This window comes from Phyllobates terribilis, unplaced genomic scaffold, assembly GCF_046119375.1.
Source record: "Phyllobates terribilis strain yellow unplaced genomic scaffold, ASM4611937v1 Scaffold_3__8_contigs__length_932513732, whole genome shotgun sequence".
NCBI classification, from domain to species: domain Eukaryota; kingdom Metazoa; phylum Chordata; class Amphibia; order Anura; family Dendrobatidae; genus Phyllobates; species Phyllobates terribilis.
The window spans coordinates 48065609-48089965 of record NW_027362763.1 but is presented as its reverse complement, the minus strand read 5'-3'; the positions used below and the strand labels follow the sequence as shown (position 1 = coordinate 48089965).

The 24357-nt window shown below is 47.2% G+C and overlaps 1 protein-coding gene across 2 annotated transcripts in view; it reads right to left on the bottom strand.

Moving 5' to 3' along the window:
• The window catches only part of ADCY3 (adenylate cyclase 3), a 330548-nt gene that overhangs the window by 57617 nt on the left and 248574 nt on the right, over positions 1–24357 (bottom strand). Inside the window, exons 7-13 of one of the 2 annotated variants that reach the window (XM_073673855.1) lie at positions 22705–22870; positions 22332–22448; positions 19800–19942; positions 12454–12615; positions 8708–8795; positions 8451–8567; positions 7892–8151 (exon numbers count right to left, since the gene is read on the bottom strand). In XM_073673855.1, coding sequence (XP_073529956.1) covers positions 7892–8151; positions 8451–8567; positions 8708–8795; positions 12454–12615; positions 19800–19942; positions 22332–22448; positions 22705–22870 — 1053 coding nt within the window. Of the gene's footprint in view, positions 1–7891; positions 8152–8450; positions 8568–8707; positions 8796–12453; positions 12616–19799; positions 19943–22331; positions 22452–22704; positions 22871–24357 lie in introns of both variants that reach the window. The other variant, XM_073673853.1, reaches the window with a different exon arrangement.

Genomic DNA, 24357 nt, shown 5'->3' with positions numbered 1-24357 from the left:
TGTTTCTTTCCATCTGTTACAGTGAGAATAAGGACAAACATCAATTTGCAAAATACATTTCTGACATTTCACAAAAAATCTGTGACCAATATAGTAATATGTCCGCCCTTCTTTTTAGTAACAGTCATAAGCTCCATCTATGGAGTTTGTCAGTTTCTTCATCTTTTTGGGCAGCACCACCCTCAGTACCAGAAATTGATCAGAGAGGGGACTGTTCTCCTTTACTGTTAATCTCCCGTGGAAGAAGGGTCAGAAGTTCTCACTAGGGTTTAGATCCAGTAAGGAAGTGGCTGTGTGATTATTCTTGATCTTTAAACAAGTTGTCCAGTACTTATCCTACTGATAGCGCATCAATGTCTGATCGGCCAGGGTCCGGCATACCCGCCGATCAGCTGCTATCGGTGTCGGCGGCCACCGGCCGGAAGTACTTACTTGCCGAGCTTGGCCACCTAGTTGTAGTGGCCACCGAGGGGTACTACACATCTGCCTCCTATTCAATGGGAGGCTTTTACTGGCACTGAGTCAATGCTGCCCATGGAGCCTTGTCCTGCAGAACAATCCTGGTTTTCATGAAAGATGCAGACTTTTTCCTGCACCACCGCTTGAAAAAGTTTCTTCTAAAAACTAGCAGGAGGTTTGGGAGGTGACTTTGAGTTAATCTTCAACCTGAAAAGGTCCAACTAGCTCATCTTAAATAATCCCAGCCAATAGCAGAACCCACCTCCACCTTGATGGTGTCTGAGTGGAAGTGGAGGTCTGTGCCCAGTACTGATCCAGCCCATCCATCTGGTCCATAAAGAGTCACTTTCATCTCATCAGTCCATAAAACCTATGAAAAAAAACTCTTTGGATATTCTTGGCACAGTCCTGATGTTTCCATTTTGTGTGTCTTGTTCAGTGGTGGTCGGGTTCAGCCTCCTTACCTCGGCCATGTCTTTGAGCAGTGAACACCTTGTACTTCTGTGTCTTGCTCGGTGGTAGTTGAGTTCAGCCTTCCTTTCCTCGGCCATGTCTCTGATCACCTTATACTTCTGTGTCTTGCTCAGTGGTGGTCGGGCTCAGTCTCCTCACCTCGCCGTGTCTCTGAGCACTGAACATCTTGTACTTCTGTGTCTTGCTCAGTGGTGGTCGGGCTCAGCCTCCTCACCTCGGTCGTGTCTCTGAGCACTGAACACCTTGTACTTTTGGCCTCCAGGGAGGCTGCAGTTCTGGAATATGACAGCACTGGAGGATTATTGCTTCCAGGTCGCTTCACGTCTGCTTCTCGTATCTTTGGCCATTAATGTTCTCTAATTTTCTCCCACGTTTTTGCCCCTTGGTGACTATTAGAACCAGCAAAAGTTTTGTTGCTGTGATCACCCCAATATCTGAGCAATTTCAGGAGCTGTGTCCTCTCCAAGAAGTGCAACAATTTTTTACCTTTCAGACTCAGTTAAATCTCTTTGTTGGCCCACTTTGATTGAGGAAAACAAGTTGACTAATAATTCTGTACACCGTGATGAAGGGCGTGGTATCATTAGGCCACACCACCTTATTACACAAATACACATCACCTGATCTGCTTCATCCAATATTCATTCAAGTTTATGGAGACTGGAGGTCAAAAATCTGCATAAGAATGATGATATGGTCAAAATACTCACTTCACTAATGATTCTGAACATGGTGTAGATCATGTTTCAGTATAACAGATACATAGACTAAATCCCAGTGTAGAGGATACATTGACGATGTTCCAGTGTGTAAAAATGTATAGACAATGTTTCATTGGGAGAATATATAGACAATGTTTCTTATTGGAGGATACATAGACAATGTTCTAATGTGGAGGATACATAGACGATGTTCCAGTGTGTATGATACATAGACAAAATTCTATTGTGGAGGATACATAGACGATGTTTCAAAATAGAGACTACATCAAAGATGTTTCTGTACGGAGGGTGATATGACCATTTTTTAGTGTGGAGGATATATAGATTATGTTTCAGTGTGGAGGATACATAATCTACAGTCATGGCCAAATGTTTTGAGACTGACAAAAAATTTGGCTTTCACAAAGTTTGCTGCTTCTGTTTTTATGGTGGCAATTTGCATTAACTCTAGATTGTTAATGTTTAAGAAAAGTGATCACATGCAAAAAAAATTGCAGTCATTCTTTGCCATGAAAATTAACTTAATAAAAAAAAACATTCCTACTGACTTTCAGCCCTGCCACAAACTGACCTGTTTACATTATTTCTGTGATCTTCTTGTTAGCTCAGGAAAATGTGCTAAGGAGTACAAAGCAGCTGATATCACTTTGTCATGCTAATTGAATTATAAGAGCAGACTGGTTGGTTTAAAAGGGGGCTGGTGCCTGACATCTTTGTATTTTTCTGTTAACCATGATTGTGTCCAAGGAAACACATGGCAGTCATCATTGCTTTGCATTAAAATAGCTTTACAGGCAAGGACATTGCTGCTTGTAAGATTGCCCCTAAATCATCCATTCATTAGATCATCTAGAACTTCAAAAATAAAGGTTTAATTGCTGCGAAAAAGGATTCAGATCACCCAGGAAGTCCAGCAAGCACCAGGGCTGTCTCCTAAAGAGGATTCAGCTGCAGGATTGGTTAAACGCCAGTGCAGAGCTTACTCAGGAATGGCAGCGTGCAGGTGTCAGTGCATTTGCATGCATAGTGAGGCAAAAACTTTTGGAGGCTGGCCTGTTGTCATGTATGGCAGCAAAAGCGCCACTCCTCTCCAAGAAAAGCATCAGGGACAAACTGACAACATTCTGCACGAAGTACAGGGATTGGACTACGAGGGACTGGTGTAAAAGTTATTTTCTCAAATGAACCCCCCATCACATTGAGAAATCCAGAGGAGGAATGATGAACGCTACCATGAGTCCTGTGTTATGCCAACTGTAAAGTATTCTGAGATAATAAACAATGGTATCTAAACATTCCCCTAGAGCAACTTCTCCCAACGATCCAAGAGCAATATGGTGATGAATAATGCGTTTTCCAGCATGAAGAAGACTATGTCACAATACAAAAGCCATAATTAAGTGGCTCAGTGAACAAAACATTGACATTTTGGGTCCAGGAAACACTCTAGATCTCAATCCCATTAAGAACCTTTATTCAATGCTCAAAAATCAGGTTAACAAACAAAACCACATAAATTGTGATAAATTGCAAGGAATAATTTAGCGAGAATGGGCAAATTGCAGCAAAAGTCTTGAAAATCTAGAGTCTTGAATAATCTTGATATATTTGTTGATAAAACAATATAAACATATTAAATGCTTATATTTCTACTTCAACAACCACAGACGCATCTGTTAAAAGCTCTAAAAATACAGAAGCAGCAAACTTTGTGAAAAGCTAAATTTGTGTCAATCTTTAACTTTTTGCTCACAACTGTATCTCCCAGCGCGGTGGATATATAGACGATGTTCCTGTATTGAGGACACAAACAACGTTCTAATGTGGAGAATATATAGACAATGTTCTAGTGTACATAATCGTTGCAGTGTGGAGAATATATATAGATAATGTTCCAGTGTAACGGATACATAGACGATGTTTCAGTGTAGAGGCTACATAGACTACACTCCAGTGTGGAAGATACATAGACAATGTTCCAGTGTAAGCAATACATAAACAATAGTTTAGTGTGGAGGGCTACATTCCATTGTGGAGGACACATATGTGACACATTGACTATGTTCCAGTTTGTAAGATATATTGATGATATTCAAGTATAGAACATTCATAGACTACATTCCTGTGTGGAGGATACCTAGATGATGTTCCAGTGTGGAGGATACATAGACTATGTTCCTGTGTGGAGGATACATAGAAGATATTTTAGTGTGGAGGATACATAGACTATGCTTGAATGTGGAGGCAATCTCCAAATGTGGAGGATACATAGACAATGTTTCAGTGTGGCGAATGCATAGACAATGTCCCAGTCTGGAGAATTTATAGACGACGTTTTAGTGTGGCAAATACATAGACAATGTCCCAGTGTGGAGGATACATAGAAGATGTTTCAGTGTGGAGGATACATAGACGATGTCCCAGCATGGAGAATACATAGATGATGTCCCATTGTGGAGGATACATAGAAGATGTTTCAGTGTGGAGAATACATAAACAATATTCTAGTGTGGAGGATATATTGATGATGTTTGAGTGTAGAGGATACATAGAAGATATTTCAGTGTGGAGGATACATAGACTATGCTCTAATGTAGAGGCAATCTTCAAGTGTGGAGGATACATAGACAATGTTTCAGTGTGGCGAATACATACACGATGTCCCAGTCTGGAGAATTTATATGCAACTTTTTAGAGTGGCGAATACATAAGATGATGTCCCAGTGTGGAGGATTTATAGATGTTTCAATGTGGAGGATACATAGACGATGTCCCAGTGTGGAGAATACATACATGATGTTTCATTGTGGAGGATACATAGATGATGTTCCAATGTGGAGAATTTATATACAATATTCTAATGTGAGGATATATTGATGATGTTCAAGTGTAGAGGATACATAAACTACATTCTTGTGTGGAGGATACATAGAAGATCTTACAGTGTGGAGGATACATAGACTATGTTCCCGTGTGGAGGATACATAGAAGATATTTCAGTTTGGAGGATGCATAGACTATGTGCCAATGTGGAAAATACATAGACAATGTCCGAGTGTGGAGGATACGTAGATGATGTCCCATTGTGGAGGATACATAGAAGATAGGAAAAAGGAAGCATGGCCAGCTAATTTATATAAAACATAGCCTTCATTGAGCCATTAAAATCGGTGCTCCACAATAATAAATACATGTGCACTACAAGGATCAGGACCTACGTGTTTCAACATGCAGTCTTAGTCATGGCTTAATAAAGGCTATGTTTTATATAAATTAGCTGGCCACGCTGGTTTACCTTTTTTCCTATTTGGACTGCGGCTACTCTGACCGGATCCGGGTGAGGCTGAAGGGCTCCATACCCTAAATGGTGAGCAGACACATTTGTCTTTTGTTGATACACAGAAGATGTTTCAGTGTGGAGAATACATAGACAATGTTCTAGTTTGGAGAACATGTCGATGATGTTTCAGAATGGAGTATAAATAGACAATATTTTAATGTAGAGGATATATAGATCAGATTTCATAATTATCGATATAAAGATGATGTTCCAATGTGGAGGAACATAGATGATGTTTCAGTGTGGAGGATACAATGATGATGTCCCAGGGTTGAGGATACATCAAAGATTTCTCAGTCTGGAGGATACACAGATGATGTCCCAGTGTGGAGGATATGTAGAAAATGTGTCAGTGTGGAGGATACGTAGACGATGTTCTAGTGTGTGAAACATATCGATGTTTCAGAATGGAGGGTAATATTTCAATTTTGAGGATATATAGATGAGGATTCAGAATTATCGATATAAAGATAATGTTCCAGTGTGGAGGATACATAGACATTGAATCAGTTTGAAGAATATATAGAGGAAATATAATGATGTTTCCATACAGAGGATATATAGTATACATTAATTCTCAGTTTGGATTTTACGTAGATGCTATTTCAGTGCAGTGGATATGTATAGATAATGTTTTAGCATAAGTGATTTACAGAAGTTGATTCAGTGTGGAGAATTTTCAGACAAGGTTTTAATATAGAGACTATATAAATGATGTTTAAATATAGATGATATATAAATAGCGTTCTAGTGTGGAGGATATATAGATGATCTTTCTGTATAAATAAACAGGCAATGTTTCAGCATGTAGGATATATAGACAATATTTTGCACTTTTTCAGTCACCGTTTCTTTTCATCAGTCTATGTGTACAGAATACGATGCTGTATTCTGGAAAGAACAAACAAATGGACAATTCTATCGTCCTACCTGCTAATCATGGATTAACTTGCATGATAACACAAAGGTGTAATAAAGGCAAATAACACACAACTGTCAACTATTTTTTTAAAAGGTTAATGGGGTATCAGCAAATGTGCATAATTTGTGGTGTTAGTCAATACAGAGTTTTTTTTGTAAAGTTACATTTTGTAATAATGTAGCAAATTCATAGTGCCTTTATAGACCATGTTTTGGTGTAGGCATATGGTTTATATACAGTACAGACCAAAAGTTTGGACACACCTTCTCATTTAAAGATTTTTCTGTATTTTCCTGACTATGAAAATTGTACATTCACACTGAAGGCATCAAAACTATGAATTAACACATGTGGAATTATATACTTAACAAAAAAGTGTGAAACAACTGAAAATATGTCTTATATTCTAGGTTCTTCAAAGTAGCCACCTTTTGCTTTGATGACTGCTTTGCACACTCTTGGCATTCTCTTGATGAGCTTCAAGAGGTAGTCACTGGAAATGGTTTTCACTTCACAGGTGTGCCCTGTCAGGTTTAATAAGTGGGATTTCTTGCCTTATAAATGGGGTTGGGACCATCAGTTGTGTTGTGCAGAAGTCTGGTGGATACACAGCTGATAGTCCTACTGAAAAGACTGTTAGAATTTGTATTATGGCAAGAAAAAAGCAGCTAAGTAAAAAAAAACGAGTGGCCATCATTACTTTAAGAAATGAAGGTCAGTCAGTCCGAAAAATTGGGCAAACTTTGAAAGTGTCCCCAAGTGCAGTTGCAAAAACCATCAAGCGCTACAAAGAAACTGGCCCACATGAGGACCGCCCCAGGAAAGGAAGACCAAGAGTCACCTCTGCTTCTGAGGATAAGTTTATCCGAGTCACCAGCCTCAGAAATCGCAGGTTAACAGCAGCTCAGATTAGAGACCAGGTCAATGCCACACAGAGTTCTAGCAGCAGACACATCTCTTCAACAACTGTTAAGAGGAGACTTTGTGCAGCAGGCCTTCATGGTAAAATAGCTGCTAGGAAACCACTGCTAAGGACAGGCAACAAGCAGAAAAGACTTGTTTGGGCTAAAGAACACAAGGAATGGACATTAGACCAGTGGAAATCTGTGCTTTGGTCTGATGAGTCCAAATTTGAGATCTTTGGTTCCAACCACCGTGTCTTTGTGCGACACAGAAAAGGTGAACGGATGGACTCTACATGCCTGGTTCCCACCGTGAAGCATGGAGGAGGAGGTGTGATGGTGTGGGGGGGGCTTTGCTGGTGACACTGTTGGGGATTTATTCAAAATTGAAGGCATACTGAACCAGCATGGCTACCACAGCATCTTGCAGCGGCATGCTATTCCATCCGGTTTGCGTTTAGTTTGACCATCATTTATTTTTCAACAGGACAATGACCCCAAACACACCTCCAAGCTGTGTAAGGGCTATTTGACCAAGAGGCAGAGTGATGGGGGGCTACGCCAGATGACCTGGCCTCCACAGTCACCAGACCTGAACCCAATCGAGATGGTTTGGGGTGAGCTGGACCGCAGAGTGAAGGCAAAAGGGCCAACAAGTGCTAAGCATCTCTGGGAACTCCTTCAAGATTGTTGGAAGACCATTTCCGGTGACTACCTCTTGAAGCTCATCAAGAGAATGCCAAGAGTGTGCAAAGCAGTCATCAAAGCAAAAGGTGGCTACTGTGAAGAACCTAGAATATAAGACATATTTTCAGTTATTTCACACTTTTTTGTTAAGTATATAATTCCACATGTGGTAGTTCATAGTTTTGATGCCTTCAGTGTGAATGTACAATTTTCATAGTCAAGAATATACAGAAAAATCTTTAAATGAGAAGGTATGTCCAAACTTTTGGTCTGTACTGTATGTATTGTATTTTGTTTTATTTGCCATCTCTTCTCTCAAAATGAGCCATAACAGATTACACCTTCTTTTCTTCAACCCGATATCATTTATTGAAGTCACACTTACACGTAGCTGTTGAAACGCTTCCTGTCGTAGTCATCGAATATCGGCCTCCAGGCGTAGATATTCACAACTCCGACAGCGATAGTGATCATCAGCATGAGGGTGAGCTTCACCATGTGGCTGACCTGAACCAACATGATGGTGGCGATCAGAGCTAGGATGGCAATGTAGCTGTAATATTTGGGGTTATCCACGCAGCCCCAGTATTCTGATGTCTGATCGGTGCTGTTGTAAGCAGTGGAGTAGTACTGCAAACAGCTGAGCTGTGGAGGAAACAGAAAGACACAATGTAACGAGATCTCATACACAAGGATGGACATAATACAGAGCCGCGATGGGACCCCTGTCTGGAGAAAGGGGGCCCGGCTCCAGCAGACGTCAGCAAGGACCTTCTTACCAGACACTGCATTGGCAAGCGTGGAGAATTAATCTTATGGAAAGAAGACAAGAGCGGGGAATTTTAAGGGGCATGGGGCGTTATCCAGCACCAAGAGAGGATCCCATATCATTTTTGTTTTGTAGCCAAAGGAAGGTGGGGGTTCTGAAAAATTGTCTCCCTTACCATATCCACAATATCCGCCATTGTTAAAATAAAGATGGCCGACATCGCCCAAGTATTTCTTGCCCATCTAGTCCGGTCAATCCAAGTGGAAAAGGCAACCAACTTTTTGGGAAAAACCTATGAAAATAGAAAAAATAAAAAAATGGTGAAGATTCCATAGCGGATTCTTCAGTCTCGTCTCGCCCGGTACGGTCCGATCATCGCCCACTTATTAGATGAAGGATTTTCCATGTCAGGACAGCTTAACAGTTTCTTACCCGGGGGAAAATGGCTGCCAGCGAACAGATGGTTAAAACCAAGAGAAGGATTTCCCCGATGACAAACGTCACGTAGTTGGCGATCAATCTAGAGAGGACAAGAAGACAGGTATGTGAGGATGATGAGGACGAGGGGTCATCTGTAAGGTGAACCAGGGGTCCGTGAGGACATCACACGTCACCCGCACTGGGAGGGTCCCCCGTATTACAGCCGGTGATATGCTCGTCAGTGTATAGGCAGTGTGCTGGTGGCACTGTTATGGAGGCACTAAGGTTCTCTCTTGGAGGCACTGTGGCTGCCATTATAGGTTCAAAGTTCTCTTTGTTATGGTTATAAATGGCTGTCATCTTTTAGAAGGGCACTGTGAATGTCACTATTATGGAGGCATTGTGAATGTCACTATTATGGTGGCACTGTGGATGTCACTATTATGGAGGCATTGTGAATGTCACTATTATGGAGGCACTGTGAATGTCACAATTATGGGGGCACTGTGGATGTCACTATTAGGAGGACACTGGATTTTACTATTGTGAGGGTACAACAACAGTCACTGTTATGGGGGCATTGTGACTATCACTGTTAAGGGGGCACTGTGACTGTCACTATTAGGGGGGCACTGTGGTTGTCACTGTTATTAGAGAACCACGACTGTTATTATTATGAGACGATGGCTGTCGCTATTATGACGGCATTCTAGCTATGAATTAATCATTAATGACAACGCTACAGACCAAAGCAAAGTATCAGCAGACGTTGCTGGAATCACAGCTACATTTCTGGAATGTCTGAGGCTAGTATTACTGCTAAATTGATGTAAACTGTGATCTCCAGCAGGTAGGTGAGAATATTATATGATGGTCCCTTTGCTGCCTGCACAGTGCATTACTCAGCAGGGGGCGACAGTGAGCACAGGATAAGGCTCCTCCCAGGACAAGGAGAGCACAGGATAAGGCTCCTCCCAGGACAAGGAGAGCACAGGATAAGGCTCCTCCTAGGACAAGGAGAGCACAGGATAAGGCTCCTCCCAGGACAAGGAGAGCACAGGATAAGGCTCCTCCCAGGACAAGGAGAGCACAGGATAAGGCTCCTCCCAGGACAAGGAGAGCACAGGATAAGGCTCCTCCCAGGACAAGGAGAGTGTAACATACCTGGCGGCGTCCTTGCATGGTGGTCCATCTCCCACTGTGCAAGAGCGCGCACTTGATCTCCAGTCCAGAATGTCTCTCTGGCTTCCCTCCATGCTGTCTGTTTGTGTCTGTTTCTGCTGCTTAAGGGCGGCGCCCGATCACTTCCTGCTTTTTGTACCTGCTGTGGGTCACACCCCTTGTGCGTCCTCAGCCTATTGCTATCTGTCACCTGGTATATAGCTCAGCTGCTCCCATCTATCCCTGCCTGAGCATAGTGTTTCTTTCAGTGTGTGCTTGCACTCTGAAGGTGCCAGGTCCCGTTCTTTGTCTCCTGCTTTGCGGTATCTGTTCCCGTGTCTGAACTGAGTCCTGTCTATGTCTCCTGCCTTGCGGTTTCAGTTCCCGTGTCTGAACTGAGTCCTGTCTGTGTTCTCTTGTCTGCCTATCCTGGAGGCTGTATTTCCAGGCCTGTCTGAACACGCTCCTAGCCTGTTCCTCCCGCCTTCTAGGGGCCGATTATCTAGACCCGCTCCGGTATCTTGTCTGTCCTGTCTGAACACGCTCCTAGCCTGTTCCTCCCGCCTTCTAGGGGCCGATTACCTAGACCCGCTCCGGTATCTTGTCTGTCCTGTCTGAACACGCTCCTAGCCTGTTCCTCCTGCCTTCTAGGGGCCGATTACCTAGACCCGCTCCTGTATCTTGTCTGTCCTGTCTGAACACGCTCCTTGCCTGTTCATCCTGCCTCTCTGGGGGCCGTATTCCCAGACCCGCTCCTGTATTCCGCTGCAGTGTCGGTCTCCTCCATACACTCAGTTCCAGTCTGAACTCTCTCCTATCCTTTACCTGTTTTGCCTCTATGTCCGTTCCCTTCCTTTTTCTGCAGAGTCTGAACTCGTACCTAACTCCTGCTTGTTGTCTCTGTACTCCCGTTTGTGAGTTTGTGGTCCACTCGCTACTTCTCTGCTAGTACCCTGTGGGTGTCTGGCTCTGCCTTTCCCTTCCTGTCTGTTCCGTGTGAACAGAGGCCTGTCCCCCCTGCTCAGCCTTGCCTGCTCTGACTCCTTTGCTCACCGCTCCGGCGGTTCTAGCCTGCTCTGACTCCTTTGCTCACCGCTCCGGCGGTTCTAGCCTGCTCTGACTCCTTTGCTCACCGCTCCGGCGGTTCTAGCCTGCTCTGACTCCTTTGCTTACCGCTCCGGCGGTTCTAGCCTGCTTTGACTCCTTTGCTCGCTGCTCCGGCAGCCTTGCTCCGCTCTGACCCTTTTGCTCACTGCTCCGGCAGTCTCGCTCCGCTCTTATCCTTTTGCTCACTGCTCCGGCAGTCTTGCTCCACTCTTGCTCACCGCTCCAGGCGGTCTCGTCTTGCTCCACTCTTGCTCACTGCTCCGGCAGTCTCGCTCAGCTCTGACCCTTTGCTCACCGCTCCTGGCGGCCTTGTCCTGCTCTACTCTTGCTCACCGCTCCAGGCGGCTTTGTCCTGCCCTGTTCTCGCTCACCTCTCTGGGCGGCCTCACTCTGCTGTGTTTGTCCGCCACATCTGTGGTTCTGTTCCTGAGTCCCAGTGTGTACTGGGTCCTATCCCGCCAGTGTCCCTACCTGCTAGTGCCTCCCTGTCTGCACTCTAGCTGTGCTTGCCTGTACCCCTCTGCCTGTATTGTTCCTGAGTCCCAGTGTGTACTGGGTCCTATCCCGCCTGTGTTCCTACCTGCTAGTGCCTCCCTGTCTGCACTCTAGCTGTGCTTGCCTGTACCCCCCTGCCTGCATACCCGCCTGCCTGCATACCAGTTGTGCCTGCCTATACCCACCAGTCTGTGTGCCAGCCTACCAGTCTGTTCCTGTATTCCCCTGTGTGGGTCAACAGCCGTGTCCGGGGTCTGTCCTGGAGTAGCACCTGGTCTCTCTGCTCGGTTCCTCCTTGGTGCACTGGCGTCGTATGCCGTCGTGCCACCTTGGTCGGATCGGGCAGATACTTAGTTACGCCCCTCCAGGCACTCTCCGGTTCATGGCACAGTGGAATCACTACATAAACACGCACACGCCAGTCAGTCCGGGCGTGTGCATAACAGAGAGCACAGGATAAGGCTCCTCCCAGGACAAGGAGAGCACAGGATAAGGCTCCTCCTAGGACAAGGAGAGCACAGGATAAGGCTCCTCCCAGGACAAGGAGAGCACAGGATAAGGCTCCTCCCAGGACAAGGAGAGCACAGGATAAGGCTCCTCCTAGGATAAGGAGAGCACAGGATAAGGCTCCTCCCAGGACAAGGAGAGCACAGGATAAGGCCCCTCCCAGGACAAGGAGAGCACAGGATAAGGCTCCTCCCAGGACAAGGAGAGCACAGGATAAGGCTCCTCCCAGGACAAGGAGAGCACAGGATAAGGCTCCTCCCAGGACAAGGAGAGCACAGGATAAGGCTCCTCCCAGGATAAGGAGATAGTGACAGCATTCACAACACAATAAGGAGGTTTAGAAAAGACTTGTATTAATAATATCCGTATTATGTAACATAAGAATGATTACTGCATCATTCATGATAATATGAGCCGTGGCTGGAGATGCCCTTTAAGAAGTCAGACAGTCAGTGACAGGTGACGTAAAATCATTACAATGGACTCACACGGGGTCTATCAGCATCTGGACCACAGCCGTGAAAAGGAGGACAACACAGGAACAGCTGAACGCCGCACCACTTTGCTTCTCTTTCTCCACTGAGAAGCGGGTTTCCATCTCCGGGTTGATGAACCGCATGGACAGACGGTAGGTATACTTCCCTTTCAAGCTAAAGAGACAGAAATAAAAGCCATAAAAGGCCATGTGTTTGGGATTGAACAATGACAACCAATGCTGATTTCATTCCTACCATACAGGACACAGAAGTGCTCACACAATCTTAAAGGGTTACTCCACCTAAATAAGTACTCACACGCATTATTAAGTACATACTCGCCAACTCTCCTAAAACATCTAGGAAGTTTCTTAAAAAAAAAGCAAGAGTCTTCTGAGAACTCTTAGAAGAGATCAAATCTCCTGGACCCTGATGAAACTGCTTAAAACCTGTAGGAATTTAACGATTCTGTAGTGTATTTTGTGCCCTAACATCTCGGGGTGACAGGGACTGAGGCATGGGGGGAGATGTGGTCTCTAAAGGGGGGAAAGGATGCGGTCAAGAAGCTGCACAGTATCAGGCAGGTGCTACATAAGCCCAGTGACTTTGTTATATATACAGCGGTGTCACACTTAAATCTTTCAGATCACAAAACAAATATAAATATTAGACAAAGATAACACAAGTAAAACACAAAGTGCCGTTTTTAAATGAAGATCTTTTATTATTAAGGGAAAAAGAAATCCAAACCTATAAAGCCCTGTGTGAAAAAGTGATTGCCCCCTAAACCTAATAACCGGTTGGGCCCTTAGCAGCAACAACTGAAATCAAGCGTTTGCGATAACTGGCAATGAGTCTTTACGCTCTGGAGAAATTTTGGCCGCTCATCTTTTCAGAATTGTTGTAATTCAGCCACATTGGAGGGTTTCTGAGCATGAACTGCCTTTTTAAGGTCCGGTCACATCATCTCAATCGGATTAAGATCAGGACTTTGACTAGGCCACTCCAAAGTCTTAATTTTGTTTTTCTTAAGCCATTCAGAGGTGGACTTGCTGGTGTTTTGGATCATTGTCCTGCTGCATAACCCAAGTGCGCTTCAGCTTGAGGTCACGAACAGATGGCCGGACATTGTCCTTCAGGATTTTTTGGTAGACAGCAGAATTCATGGTTCCAATTATCACAGCAAGTCTTACAGGTCCTGAAGCAGCAAAACAGCCCCAGACCTTCACACAACCACCACCATATTTTATTGTTGGTATGATGTTCTTTTTCTGAAATGCTGTGTTACTTGTACACCAGATGTAATGGGACATACACCTTCCAAAAAGTTCTACTTTTGTCTCGTCAGTCCACAGAGTATTCTACTAAAAGTCTTGGCGATCATCAAGATGTTTTCTGGCAAAACTGAGACAAACCTTTATGTTCTTTTTGCTCAGCAGTAGTTTTCGTCTTGGAACTCTGCCATGCTGTCATTTGTGCCAAGTCTCTTTCTTATGGTGGAGTCATGAACACTGACCTTAACTGAGGCAAGTGAGGCCTGCAGTTCTTTGGATGTTGTTGTGGAGTCATTAGTGATCTCTTGGATGAGTCGTCGCTGAGCTCTTGGGGTAATTTTGGTCAGCCACTCCTGGGAAGGTTCACCATTGTTCCATGTTTTTGCCATTTGTGGATAATGGCTCTCACTGTGGTTCGCTGGAGACCCAAACCTTTAGAAACTTGCTTTATAACCTTTGGCCATACTGATATGACGCGCCCCCTGGGCCAGTGTTGTTTGGGGGATACCCGGAGCCGGATCAGATGGGGGTTGTAGTCTCCGAGTGGCGGTGACCCGGTCCGTGCCCAGGGTGTCAAGCTCAGTGTGTGGCAGTCCTACAGATGTTACTGGATGTTCTTTTGTGTCGACTACACCACCCGTTGAATTGCGGTCAATACGGCCGCCGCTGCAGCAGGGTCCGCTGAGGCTGGTGATGTGTGTGCAGCTCAGGTAGTATAACCCCCAACGGGAGGGGTATAGCCTCAGGGGGTCAGTTGTAGAGGATGGTGGTTGTGGAGGTGCAGTGAGGATGGTAATGAGACTCAGAGTCGGGCTGTGCAGTTCAGGGTCTTTACTTACTGCTGTTATTCTGGTCACTCCGGCCTTGAGCGACCGCCCGAGCCGTGCTGCGTCCACCAGGTCCTGGACTCGGCCAACTCCCAAGTAATTCTGGAGCGTGATCCTGAGCTCCCTTTCTGACGTTCCTTCTCTCTGGCCTTCCCCACCAGGGATCCACCTAAGTCCGGCTCCCTCGGGCCTCTTGTTGGTAAACCCTTGTCTCTGGGTTCCCTGACCCTATTCTTGGTCTGCCTTCCGGGTGAATTTAGTGGGTGGTCGTGGCAGATCCTGCCCACGACCTCCGGTCTCTGGCTAAGGATTAGGGCCCTCCACCAGCTTGGGATCCGGTACCCTTGTGCCAACTCTTCACCCTCTGGTCTAATTTTGGGATCTTGGAGTTCTCTCTTCTCCCCCTCTGGGTCCTTCTTTCTCCTCTCTCTCTCTGGGCCTTGGAGCTGGCTGAGCTTCTCTGCTCTGCTCCTCAGGTTACACTCTGACAGACTGACCCTGTTCTAAGATGGTGCCCACCTTATATACTCCCTCTATGTGTGAGCTCAGGTGACCAGCACCCAATGAGCTCCTATCTTTACCCAGACTACTCCCCCTATCTGCCCCTACACTACTGGGATGTTCCAACCCCCTCCCACTCCAGCCAGGGACAGACGCTGTCGTACCTGCACATAAACTGGTGGGAGTACCGTTGATCTGTCCCCCGGAAATGGGATGTATGTAGTGCATGCAGCCTACTAGCTCAGTTCCACACTCCATCCTTACCCGGGAGTGGAATACCACACCTCTGGCTTGAGGTGTAATACCCCTGTAGCAGCCGAATCCTCAGGGTGCTACATTCCCCCCTGGTAAATCACAGCACGTCCTCGGGCTGTAAAAGAATAAAAACATCCACAAACATACAAATTTTCTTTCAAAAACATCATAAACATATAAAACATTATATATATCATCAGCATAAAACTTTTCATATAAATAACATTCTTGTAAACATTCCTGTCTCTGGTTCCTCCGGTCACGGTGCAACTTGTGACCGGGTAAAGCGCGACAGTCTCTTTAAGAAAAACAACAGTTTACTATAAAACCGGTAGGGGGCGCCTTAGGAAGCGCAACTATATACAAGGGGAATATGGCCGCTCTCAGTCCTCGGCCAGGTATTAAGAACTAGGGACACACGGGTATCAGTTCACACTTTGTCCCAACGGGGAACATATTTTAAATAAGTAACAGTTCTTGGTACCCCGACGGGCAACTTTATACAGTCTCTCTCTACCGTACTTCAACGACGGCGTCCTCCTGCTTTTTCTTTGGATTCAGACCCGTCCGGGTCCTCTTGCTCCTCCTCACACCGCAGCTCCTCCTCCGTCAGGCGATGCACATGGAGGGCGTAGGGTTCTTTGGCACACTTGTGCCGGGTGAAGGTGACCTCGTCCCCTACATACAGGTCACGACCTCTGTGTCCCTCCGGCAGATGGCTTTCTACGTCTCTGCGGGTCACAAAGACGTCGCCGGGGGTATGATGGTCTCTAATGAAGCCCCACCCATGCTGCAGGTTGAATTTAATCACAGTCCCGGTGGTACGGGGACCATGAGCTGCACGGGGATCTCTCCTGGTCCGGCTCTTCTGCTCCGCGCTTCTTATCTGCATCTGCTGTTCCCGGACCCGCCTCTCTCTCCGCTCCTTCTCGAAGACCTCGAGCTGCTGGCGGCAGCACTCTGCACGCTCCGCTGCGGCCGCCCGAGTCTCCTGAGTGAACCCCATGAGGTCTTCTCCAGTGGGGTCCCACTCAAACTGTGCCTCCTCCAGCGGGGGCGAGGTCCTCTTTACGGGCTTCGGAGCCGGAATCAGGGGCTCGCACATGGGCCTTGCCTTTTGGAGTTCCAGCTGAATATACTCCTGGGGCCATATGAAGGGCTGTCCATCCGGGCACGTATGCTGGGCGAATAGATCTTCACCCAGGTGCGGCACTCTAGATGTTGAGGGCGCGTTGATGGTAGCGGCGCCCGGGTTAACCAGGCCTTGCGACCAGGCCTGGGGCACCTTAAAGGCAAAGGGCACCGTAAGAACGGCGGCGCCCTGGGTTATTCGGCCCTGCGACCAGGCCGGTGGCTCCGCGGAGGTAGGGGGCGCTGTTGGAATTGCGGCGCCCGGGTGTACTAGGCCTTGCGACCAGGCCGGTGGTATTTCCTGCTTGGCCACGCTCGAGGTCGAGGCGTGTGACGTCACAGGGGTCGCGGCCGCGGTTTCCGGTTGAGGCCTAGTCGGCGGCAGTGACGATGCAGCGACGGGCACGGCAGGGGGAACTTCGGGCTCTGCGACGGGGAGCTGGGGCAGGCACGCGGTTTCCCGGCTCGGGGTAGAGACGTCCCCTTTACCTGCCTCCATCCGTTCAGCTCCCTTCTCGGCGCCGTCTCCGGCCTTCAGTCCTCCTGCACCATCCTCAGAGGCGGTCTGTCTCCTCGTCTCGGGCGGCGTGCTCCGCTGTCGGGTCTCGGTCCGCTGGGCCATCTCTCGGCTCCACTCCGCCAACGTCTCTCGCTGTACCCGGGCCATCCTCCGTGCGAGGCCCTCCAGCGCAGTCTGTGCACACTCCCGGTCTCGGGGGAGCTGTGCCAGGACCTCCACTAAGCCTAGTGGGGTCGTTGCTTGCAGCAGGCTCCTGACCACTGGGTCGGTGCTGCCTGACTCTCCCTCCATCTCCGGGTACGACTTCTCCGGAGTCCTCTCCAGACTTCTTGTCTCCTGGTGCGCTCTCTCCAGACTGCTCCAAGCGACACCCATCTTTGCTCTCTTGTTCTGTCTCCGCCCACATTGAGGGTGGTCCCGGGGCAACTTAGTGATTGTCAGTTCCAGGGGCAGTTCTTTTACGCTGATGGACACTTCCAGCATCACAGTCTCTGTTGGTGGGCGCGGTTTCCGCTTTTGGCGCCATTCTTCGACCTGGCCCACGATGGGAGGTGGCCTCTTGCCACCCTCTGGCACGCCCATAATGGCGTCCGCTCTTCCAAGGCGGGAAATCTTTGGAAATGGCGGGAATCGTCTCCCAGTGGCGGGAAACTCCATGGATGGCGGGAAAAAGCTGCAAATGGCGGACAACCGTCGGGAAACGACCTGTGATGGGGTCCGTTGGCGGGGACCCTCCGGAACCGGCGGGAGACTTCTTTTTAAGGTAACGGTGTACTTTTCTTCAGGCACGCAGTACCCGGTTGTTGCGGGCACGTTATCCTGCCGACTACGCCAAAGTTGACGCGCCCCCTGGGCCAGTGTTGTTTGGGGGATACCCGGAGCCGGATCAGATGGGGGTTGTAGTCTCCGAGTGGCGGTGACCCGGTCCGTGCCCAGGGTGTCAAGCTCAGTGTGTGGCAGTCCTACAGATGTTACTGGATGTTCTTTTGTGTCGACTACGCCACCCGTTGAATTGCGGTCAATACGGCCGCCGCTGCAGCAGGGTCCGCTAAGGCTGGTGATGTGTGTGCAGCTCAGGTAGTATAACCCCCAACGGGAGGGGTATAGCCTCAGGGGGTCAGTTGTAGAGGATGGTGGTTGTGGAGGTGCAGTGAGGATGGTAATGAGACTCAGAGTCGGGCTGTGCAGTTCAGGGTCTTTACTTACTGCTGTTATTCTGGTCACTCCGGCCTTGAGCGACCGCCCGAGCCGTGCTGCGTCCACCAGGTCCTGGACTCGGCCAACTCCCAAGTAATTCTGGAGCGTGATCCTGAGCTCCCTTTCTGACGTTCCTTCTCTCTGGCCTTCCCCACCAGGGATCCACCTAAGTCCGGCTCCCTCGGGCCTCTTGTTGGTAAACCCTTGTCTCTGGGTTCCCTGACCCTATTCTTGGTCTGCCTTCCGGGTGAATTTAGTGGGTGGTCGTGGCAGATCCTGCCCACGACCTCCGGTCTCTGGCTAAGGATTAGGGCCCTCCACCAGCTTGGGATCCGGTACCCTTGTGCCAACTCTTCACCCTCTGGTCTAATTTTGGGATCTTGGAGTTCTCTCTTCTCTCCCTCTGGGTCCTTCTTTCTCCTCTCTCTCTCTGGGCCTTGGAGCTGGCTGAGCTTCTCTGCTCTGCTCCTCAGGTTACACTCTGACAGACTGACCCTGTTCTAAGATGGTGCCCACCTTATATACTCCCTCTATGTGTGAGCTCAGGTGACCAGCACCCAATGAGCTCCTATCTTTACCCAGACTACTCCCCCTATCTGCCCCTACACTACTGGGATGTTCCACCCCCCTCCCACTCCAGCCAGGGACAGACGCTGTCGTACCTGCACATAAACTGGTGGGAGTACCGTTGATCTGTCCCCCGGAAATGGGATGTATGTAGTGCATGCAGCCTACTAGCTCAGTTCCACACTCCATCCTTACCCGGGAGTGGAATACCACACCTCTGGCTTGAGGTGTAATACCCCTGTAGCAGCCGAATCCTCAGGGTGCTACAGATAGATCTCAATTACTTTTTTTCTCATTTCTTTCTGAATTTCTTTGGATCGTAGCATGATGTCTTTGCTTTTGAGGATCTTTTGGTCTACTTCACTTTGTCAGACGGTTCCTATTTAAGCGATTTTGTGATTGAGAACAGGTGTGGCAGTAATCAGGCCTGTGTGTGGCTAGGGAAATTGAACTCAGCTTCCCAAAGATGTGATAAACCACAGCTAATTTATGTTTTAAGGGGGAGGTGGGGCAATCACTTTTTTTACACAGGGCCCTGTAGGTTTGGATTTCTTTTTCCCTTAATAATAAAGACCTTCTTTTACATACTGCATTTTTCTATTTACTTGTGTTATCTTTGTCTAATATTTAAATTAGTTTTGTGAAACATTTAAGTGTGACAAACATGACAAAGAATAAGAAATCAGGAAGGGGGCAAACACTTTTTCACACCACTGTATATTAAGCATTTATTTCTCCACCCACGAGGAGCGGCTAATCTATTCTGTGCACATAAAAGAAGAGGAGCCCAAAAAGGCGAGATAAAAATGGGTCATGATGGCCAATTCTCATCTCCTTGAACAGGTCTACTAAAAAAGGGGATGAGACCAAGCAGGAATGTCGTGATCTGCCTCTATAGTATGTAATGTACAGAGGTGGAGGTAAAATATTGATTTCAGACCCGAAGGGCTGGATGGGAGACTTGCATTTGAGGGTTAGTTAAGTTGGAGGATTAAAGGGGGTAGTCCAAAGTAGATCACCCTCTTAATATAAAAAAAGCCAGCCCCTTTTTGGAGTAAGGGTCTGCGAGGCAGAGGAATGACTCACACTTGCACAGTCTCTCTCTCCAGCAAGGCTTCATTCAGCAGTTTGTTCAGCTCCTGCTCGTTCTGCTGAGCGTCAATGACTCTCTCGGCCAAGTCTCTCAAGCGGAGGCGTCTGCGGGGGTTGGGGAAAGATGGGTTCACCACCTGTGACGAGATAGGGGAGCACATAAGAAATTATTGTGATGCTGAGCGGCAATGCTGCATCATCCCTCATCCCCACAGCTACAGATTTCCTAAATACTGCATCCTATAAGATAGGATACATGGCAGAAAAAAAAAGTCTTCAGCCCTATGACCCCCACTGAGTGTTTCCATACACTGACAGTAAGCAGAGATCTTGAAACCTTTGAAGGATATTGAGTCGGCGTATGGTGCCCCATATATGATGATCACTATGCCCCCTCGTTGTGCTGCAGTGCAACTTTCTGGATTATCAGATGTTGGATTAAAGGGATTTTGCAGTGCTCAGAAATAAGCAAAATACTAAAACAGAACAAATCTGACCCATATTTTACCATATATATGCTGAACTGGATATATATATATATATATATATATATATATATATACTATATATATGTATATACATAACAACAGCTTAGATTTTGCTTGCTCACTGCAGTCATAAAAGGATCCTCCAGGGGGCGCCACAGCAGAAGGGACTGCTCCATGTGTCACATATAACAGGCAGAAACAGGGAATGTGCCTTGATTGCCTGGGATCAGACACGGCCGGCCATATTCCTGAGCGGATCACCCTAGATACTATTATTTATGTTACGGATCAGCCGGGCTTTTCTGCAAGTTAGCGATTGTGTTAGAATCTAAAATTCACAAGGTCATGGAAATACTGTAGAATTGATTGAGAGATGTTAGACCAATGCCACTAAATATATACAGAGCTGTTAAGTAAGAAAAAAAAAAAAAGACCCCAGGCCAGGCCCCTCCAAATGTTTTCAACCTCAAATTAATATCAGACACCAGACTAAACCCCTAAATTAATTTCAGACTTCAGATCGGTTCCCCTTAATATATACCGAACCTCTAAATAGAAATTAGACCCCAGGCCCCTCTTACTGCATTCACATCCTAAAGTAATATCAGACCCCAGACTAAACCCTTAAATTAATTTCAGACCCCTGAAATATAATCAAACCCTCTAAAGGATATTAGATGTCAGACCATTTCCCCTCAATATAAACAAAGCTTCTAAGTTAACATAAGACCCCAGCCCAGGCCCCTCTAAATGTATTCCCATCCTAAATTAAAATCAGACCCCAGACTAACTTCTACATTAATGTCAGACCCCCCAGGACGTATTAAAACCTTCTAAATAATATCACGCCTCAAACCAATCCAGCTAAGTATATAAAGAGCTGCTAATTAAAAAAGACCCCAGGCCTGGCCCCTCTCAAGGTATTCACATCCTAAATTAATATCAGACCCCAGACAGACCCCTAAATTAATCTCAATCCCCTGAAATATAATCAAACCCTCTAACTAATCTCAGACCTTTTCCCCTCAATATATATAAAGCCTCTAAATTAATATTAGACCCCAGCCCAGGCCCCTCTAAATATATTCACATCATTAAGATCAGCCTCCAGACTAACTTCAGCATTAATGTCAGACCCCCATGATGTATTAAAACCTTCTAAGTATATACAGAGCTGCTAAAGTAATATAAGACCCCAGGCCAGGTCCCCCTGAATGTATTTAAACCATAAATTAATATCAGACCAGACAGCACTGCTAAATTAATTTCAGACCCCTGAGACTGTATTCAAAACATCTAAATAATATCAGACCTCAGTCCAGTCCCGCTAAATTATTATAAGACCCCAGGCCAGGCCCCTCTGAGTGTATTTAAGCCCTAAATTATTAATATTACACCACAGACTAAACCCTAAATAAATTTAGACACACTATATTAATTTAGGACCCAGACTCATAACAGACTTCCTAAATATATTGAGACTCCCTATATTCCTTTCAGACCCCAGACCAGAACCCAGCACTCATTTCAGACCCACCAAATATATTCTGACCCCACACCATACCCATAAATTAATTCAGTCCCCGGACTAGACCTTTACATTTATTTCAGACACCAGCCCCTTGAAATGTATTCACATCCACTAATTAATATCAGACCTCAGACCAGTCCCCCTAAATTAATTTAATATAACAGGCCAGACCCCTCTACATGTATTCAAACCCTAAACTAAATCCCCTAAATATACGAAGACCCAAGATTAGACCCCAAGATTAAATTCATACCCCAATATTCATACCCTTTAAATATCAGACCTCAGACCATACCCGCTAAATGTATCCTTTGAGACATCCAGCCCGGGTTTCCATATACTGAAATGAAAATTGCCCACCCACATGTGGCCCTCAGCAATTTGGCAACCCCCCCCCCCCCACTTTAAGAGGTCAGTGTTGAGGGGTCCTGACTGACATAATCCCCATAATCACATATCTAAAGTATATCCTACTGAACACCCTTTTAGGCTGGCACGGCGACTCACTCTGGTGTCCAGCTCCTCGTTCTCGTCCGGGGTGGTGCAGGTTGTGTGGATGCTGCCATTACACTCCTTGGTGTTGATCAATTGCGGGGAGTTTCCGTGCGACGACGTCAGCGAAAGCTTCTGAACAGAATGAGAAAGGGGAAACAAAGTAGCAAACTTACCCATCAGCACACTGAGCCCCGCCCATAGTTTATCTAAGCCACACCCAGTCATGCTAACCACGCCCACGAGGAACCGAGCCAACCTCTTTCTGCCCTGAAGGTGGTGTTAGACACGGAAAAAAAATTGCCGGGCGTAACAGACTGGGCAATGTCTGGTAAATTACCCGACTCGCGGACTCCTGGGACATAGTAAGGACATCAGTAACACTTACCACTCCATTTATTCCATTCTTATTTACAGGCTGCTTGGGGACAACCACCAAGTATGTGACAATGCCCTTCTCTCGCAGGTAGTCGCACCTCGTGCCGCCTTCTCCGGGCTCCACATCAAATTCCCCCTTCAGACAATCATAAGTGCTTTGGGAGATGTGCACCCGTCTGTGATCAGGGGCAAAATAGGAGAGGTCAGACGTTCACTATTCTTGGTCCATTCATTGGGAAAATAAAAACACTGATTAGGCTTTCTAGAAGTTAAAAGTGTATATAAAGTTATAGGCAGGTGTGGGAAAATACTGCAAAGTGAGAAGACTGCAAATACAGAAGTGTTAAAGAAGTTGTCCAGTACTTTATATTACCCCCCCCCAATGTATCCCCCCAGGGCCCCTAAGACTTTTTGTAATTACCTTACGTTGCCGATAATGCCTGTGAGTGGCGCTATCCTTGGCCGCTCACAGGCATCACGTGACCCCCCGCTGAGTGAGGCGTGACTCAGCGCTGGGGTCCCCGCGGTGGCTGCTGGGTTGTGGACAGGGTTACCCCCCGGCGTCACACCCAGCATCCACCACGCGCTTTCCCAATGAATGGAGAGAGGCAGAGCGCACGGTGGATGCCGGGTGTGACGCGGGGGGGGGTAACCCCGCCCACAGCCTGGCATCCACCTGGAACACGGAAGACAAAGACCCCCGGCTGCTGCCAGCACTTGGGCGACGGGCGGTCACCAGATACTGATGATGGAGGCGACGTGCGGTTACCAGATATTGATGACGGAGGAGACCGGTGGTCACCAGATACTGATGATGGAGGCGACAGGTGGTAACGAGATACTGATGACGGAGGAGACGGGTGGTCACCAGATAGTAATGTTGAAGGCGACGGGTGGCCACCAAATACTGATGATGGAGGTGACGGGCAGTCACCAGATACTGATGATGGAGGCGATGGGTGGTCACAAGATACTGATCATGGAGGCGACGGGCAGTCACCAGATACTGACGATGGAGGCAAAGGGCGGTCACCAGATACTGATGATGGAGGGGACGAGCGGTCACCAGATACTGATGATGGAGGTGACGGGTGGTCACCAGATACTGATGATGGAAGCGACGGGCGATCACCAGATACTGATGATGGAGGCGATGGGTGGTCACAAGATACTGATGATGGAGGCGACGGGCAGTCACCAGATACTGACGATGGAGGCAAAGGGCGGTCACCAGATGCTGATGATGGAGGTGACGGGTGGTCACCAGATACTGATGATGGAAGCGACGGGCGATCACCAGATACTGATGATGGAGGCGATGGGTGGTCACAAGATACTGATGATGGAGGCGACGGGCAGTCACCAGATACTGACGATGGAGGCAAAGGGCGGTCACCAGATGCTGATGATGGAGGCGACGGGCAGTCACCAGATACTGACGATGGAGGCAAAGGGCGGTCACCAGATACTGATGATGGAGGTGACGGGCGGTCACTAGATACTGATGATGGAGGCGACGGGCAGTCACCAGATACTGACGATGGAGGCAAAGGGCAGTCACCAGATACTGATGATGGAGGTGACGGGCGGTCACTAGATACTGATGATGGAGGCGATGGGTGGTCACAAGATACTGATGATGGAGGCGACGGGCAGTCACCAG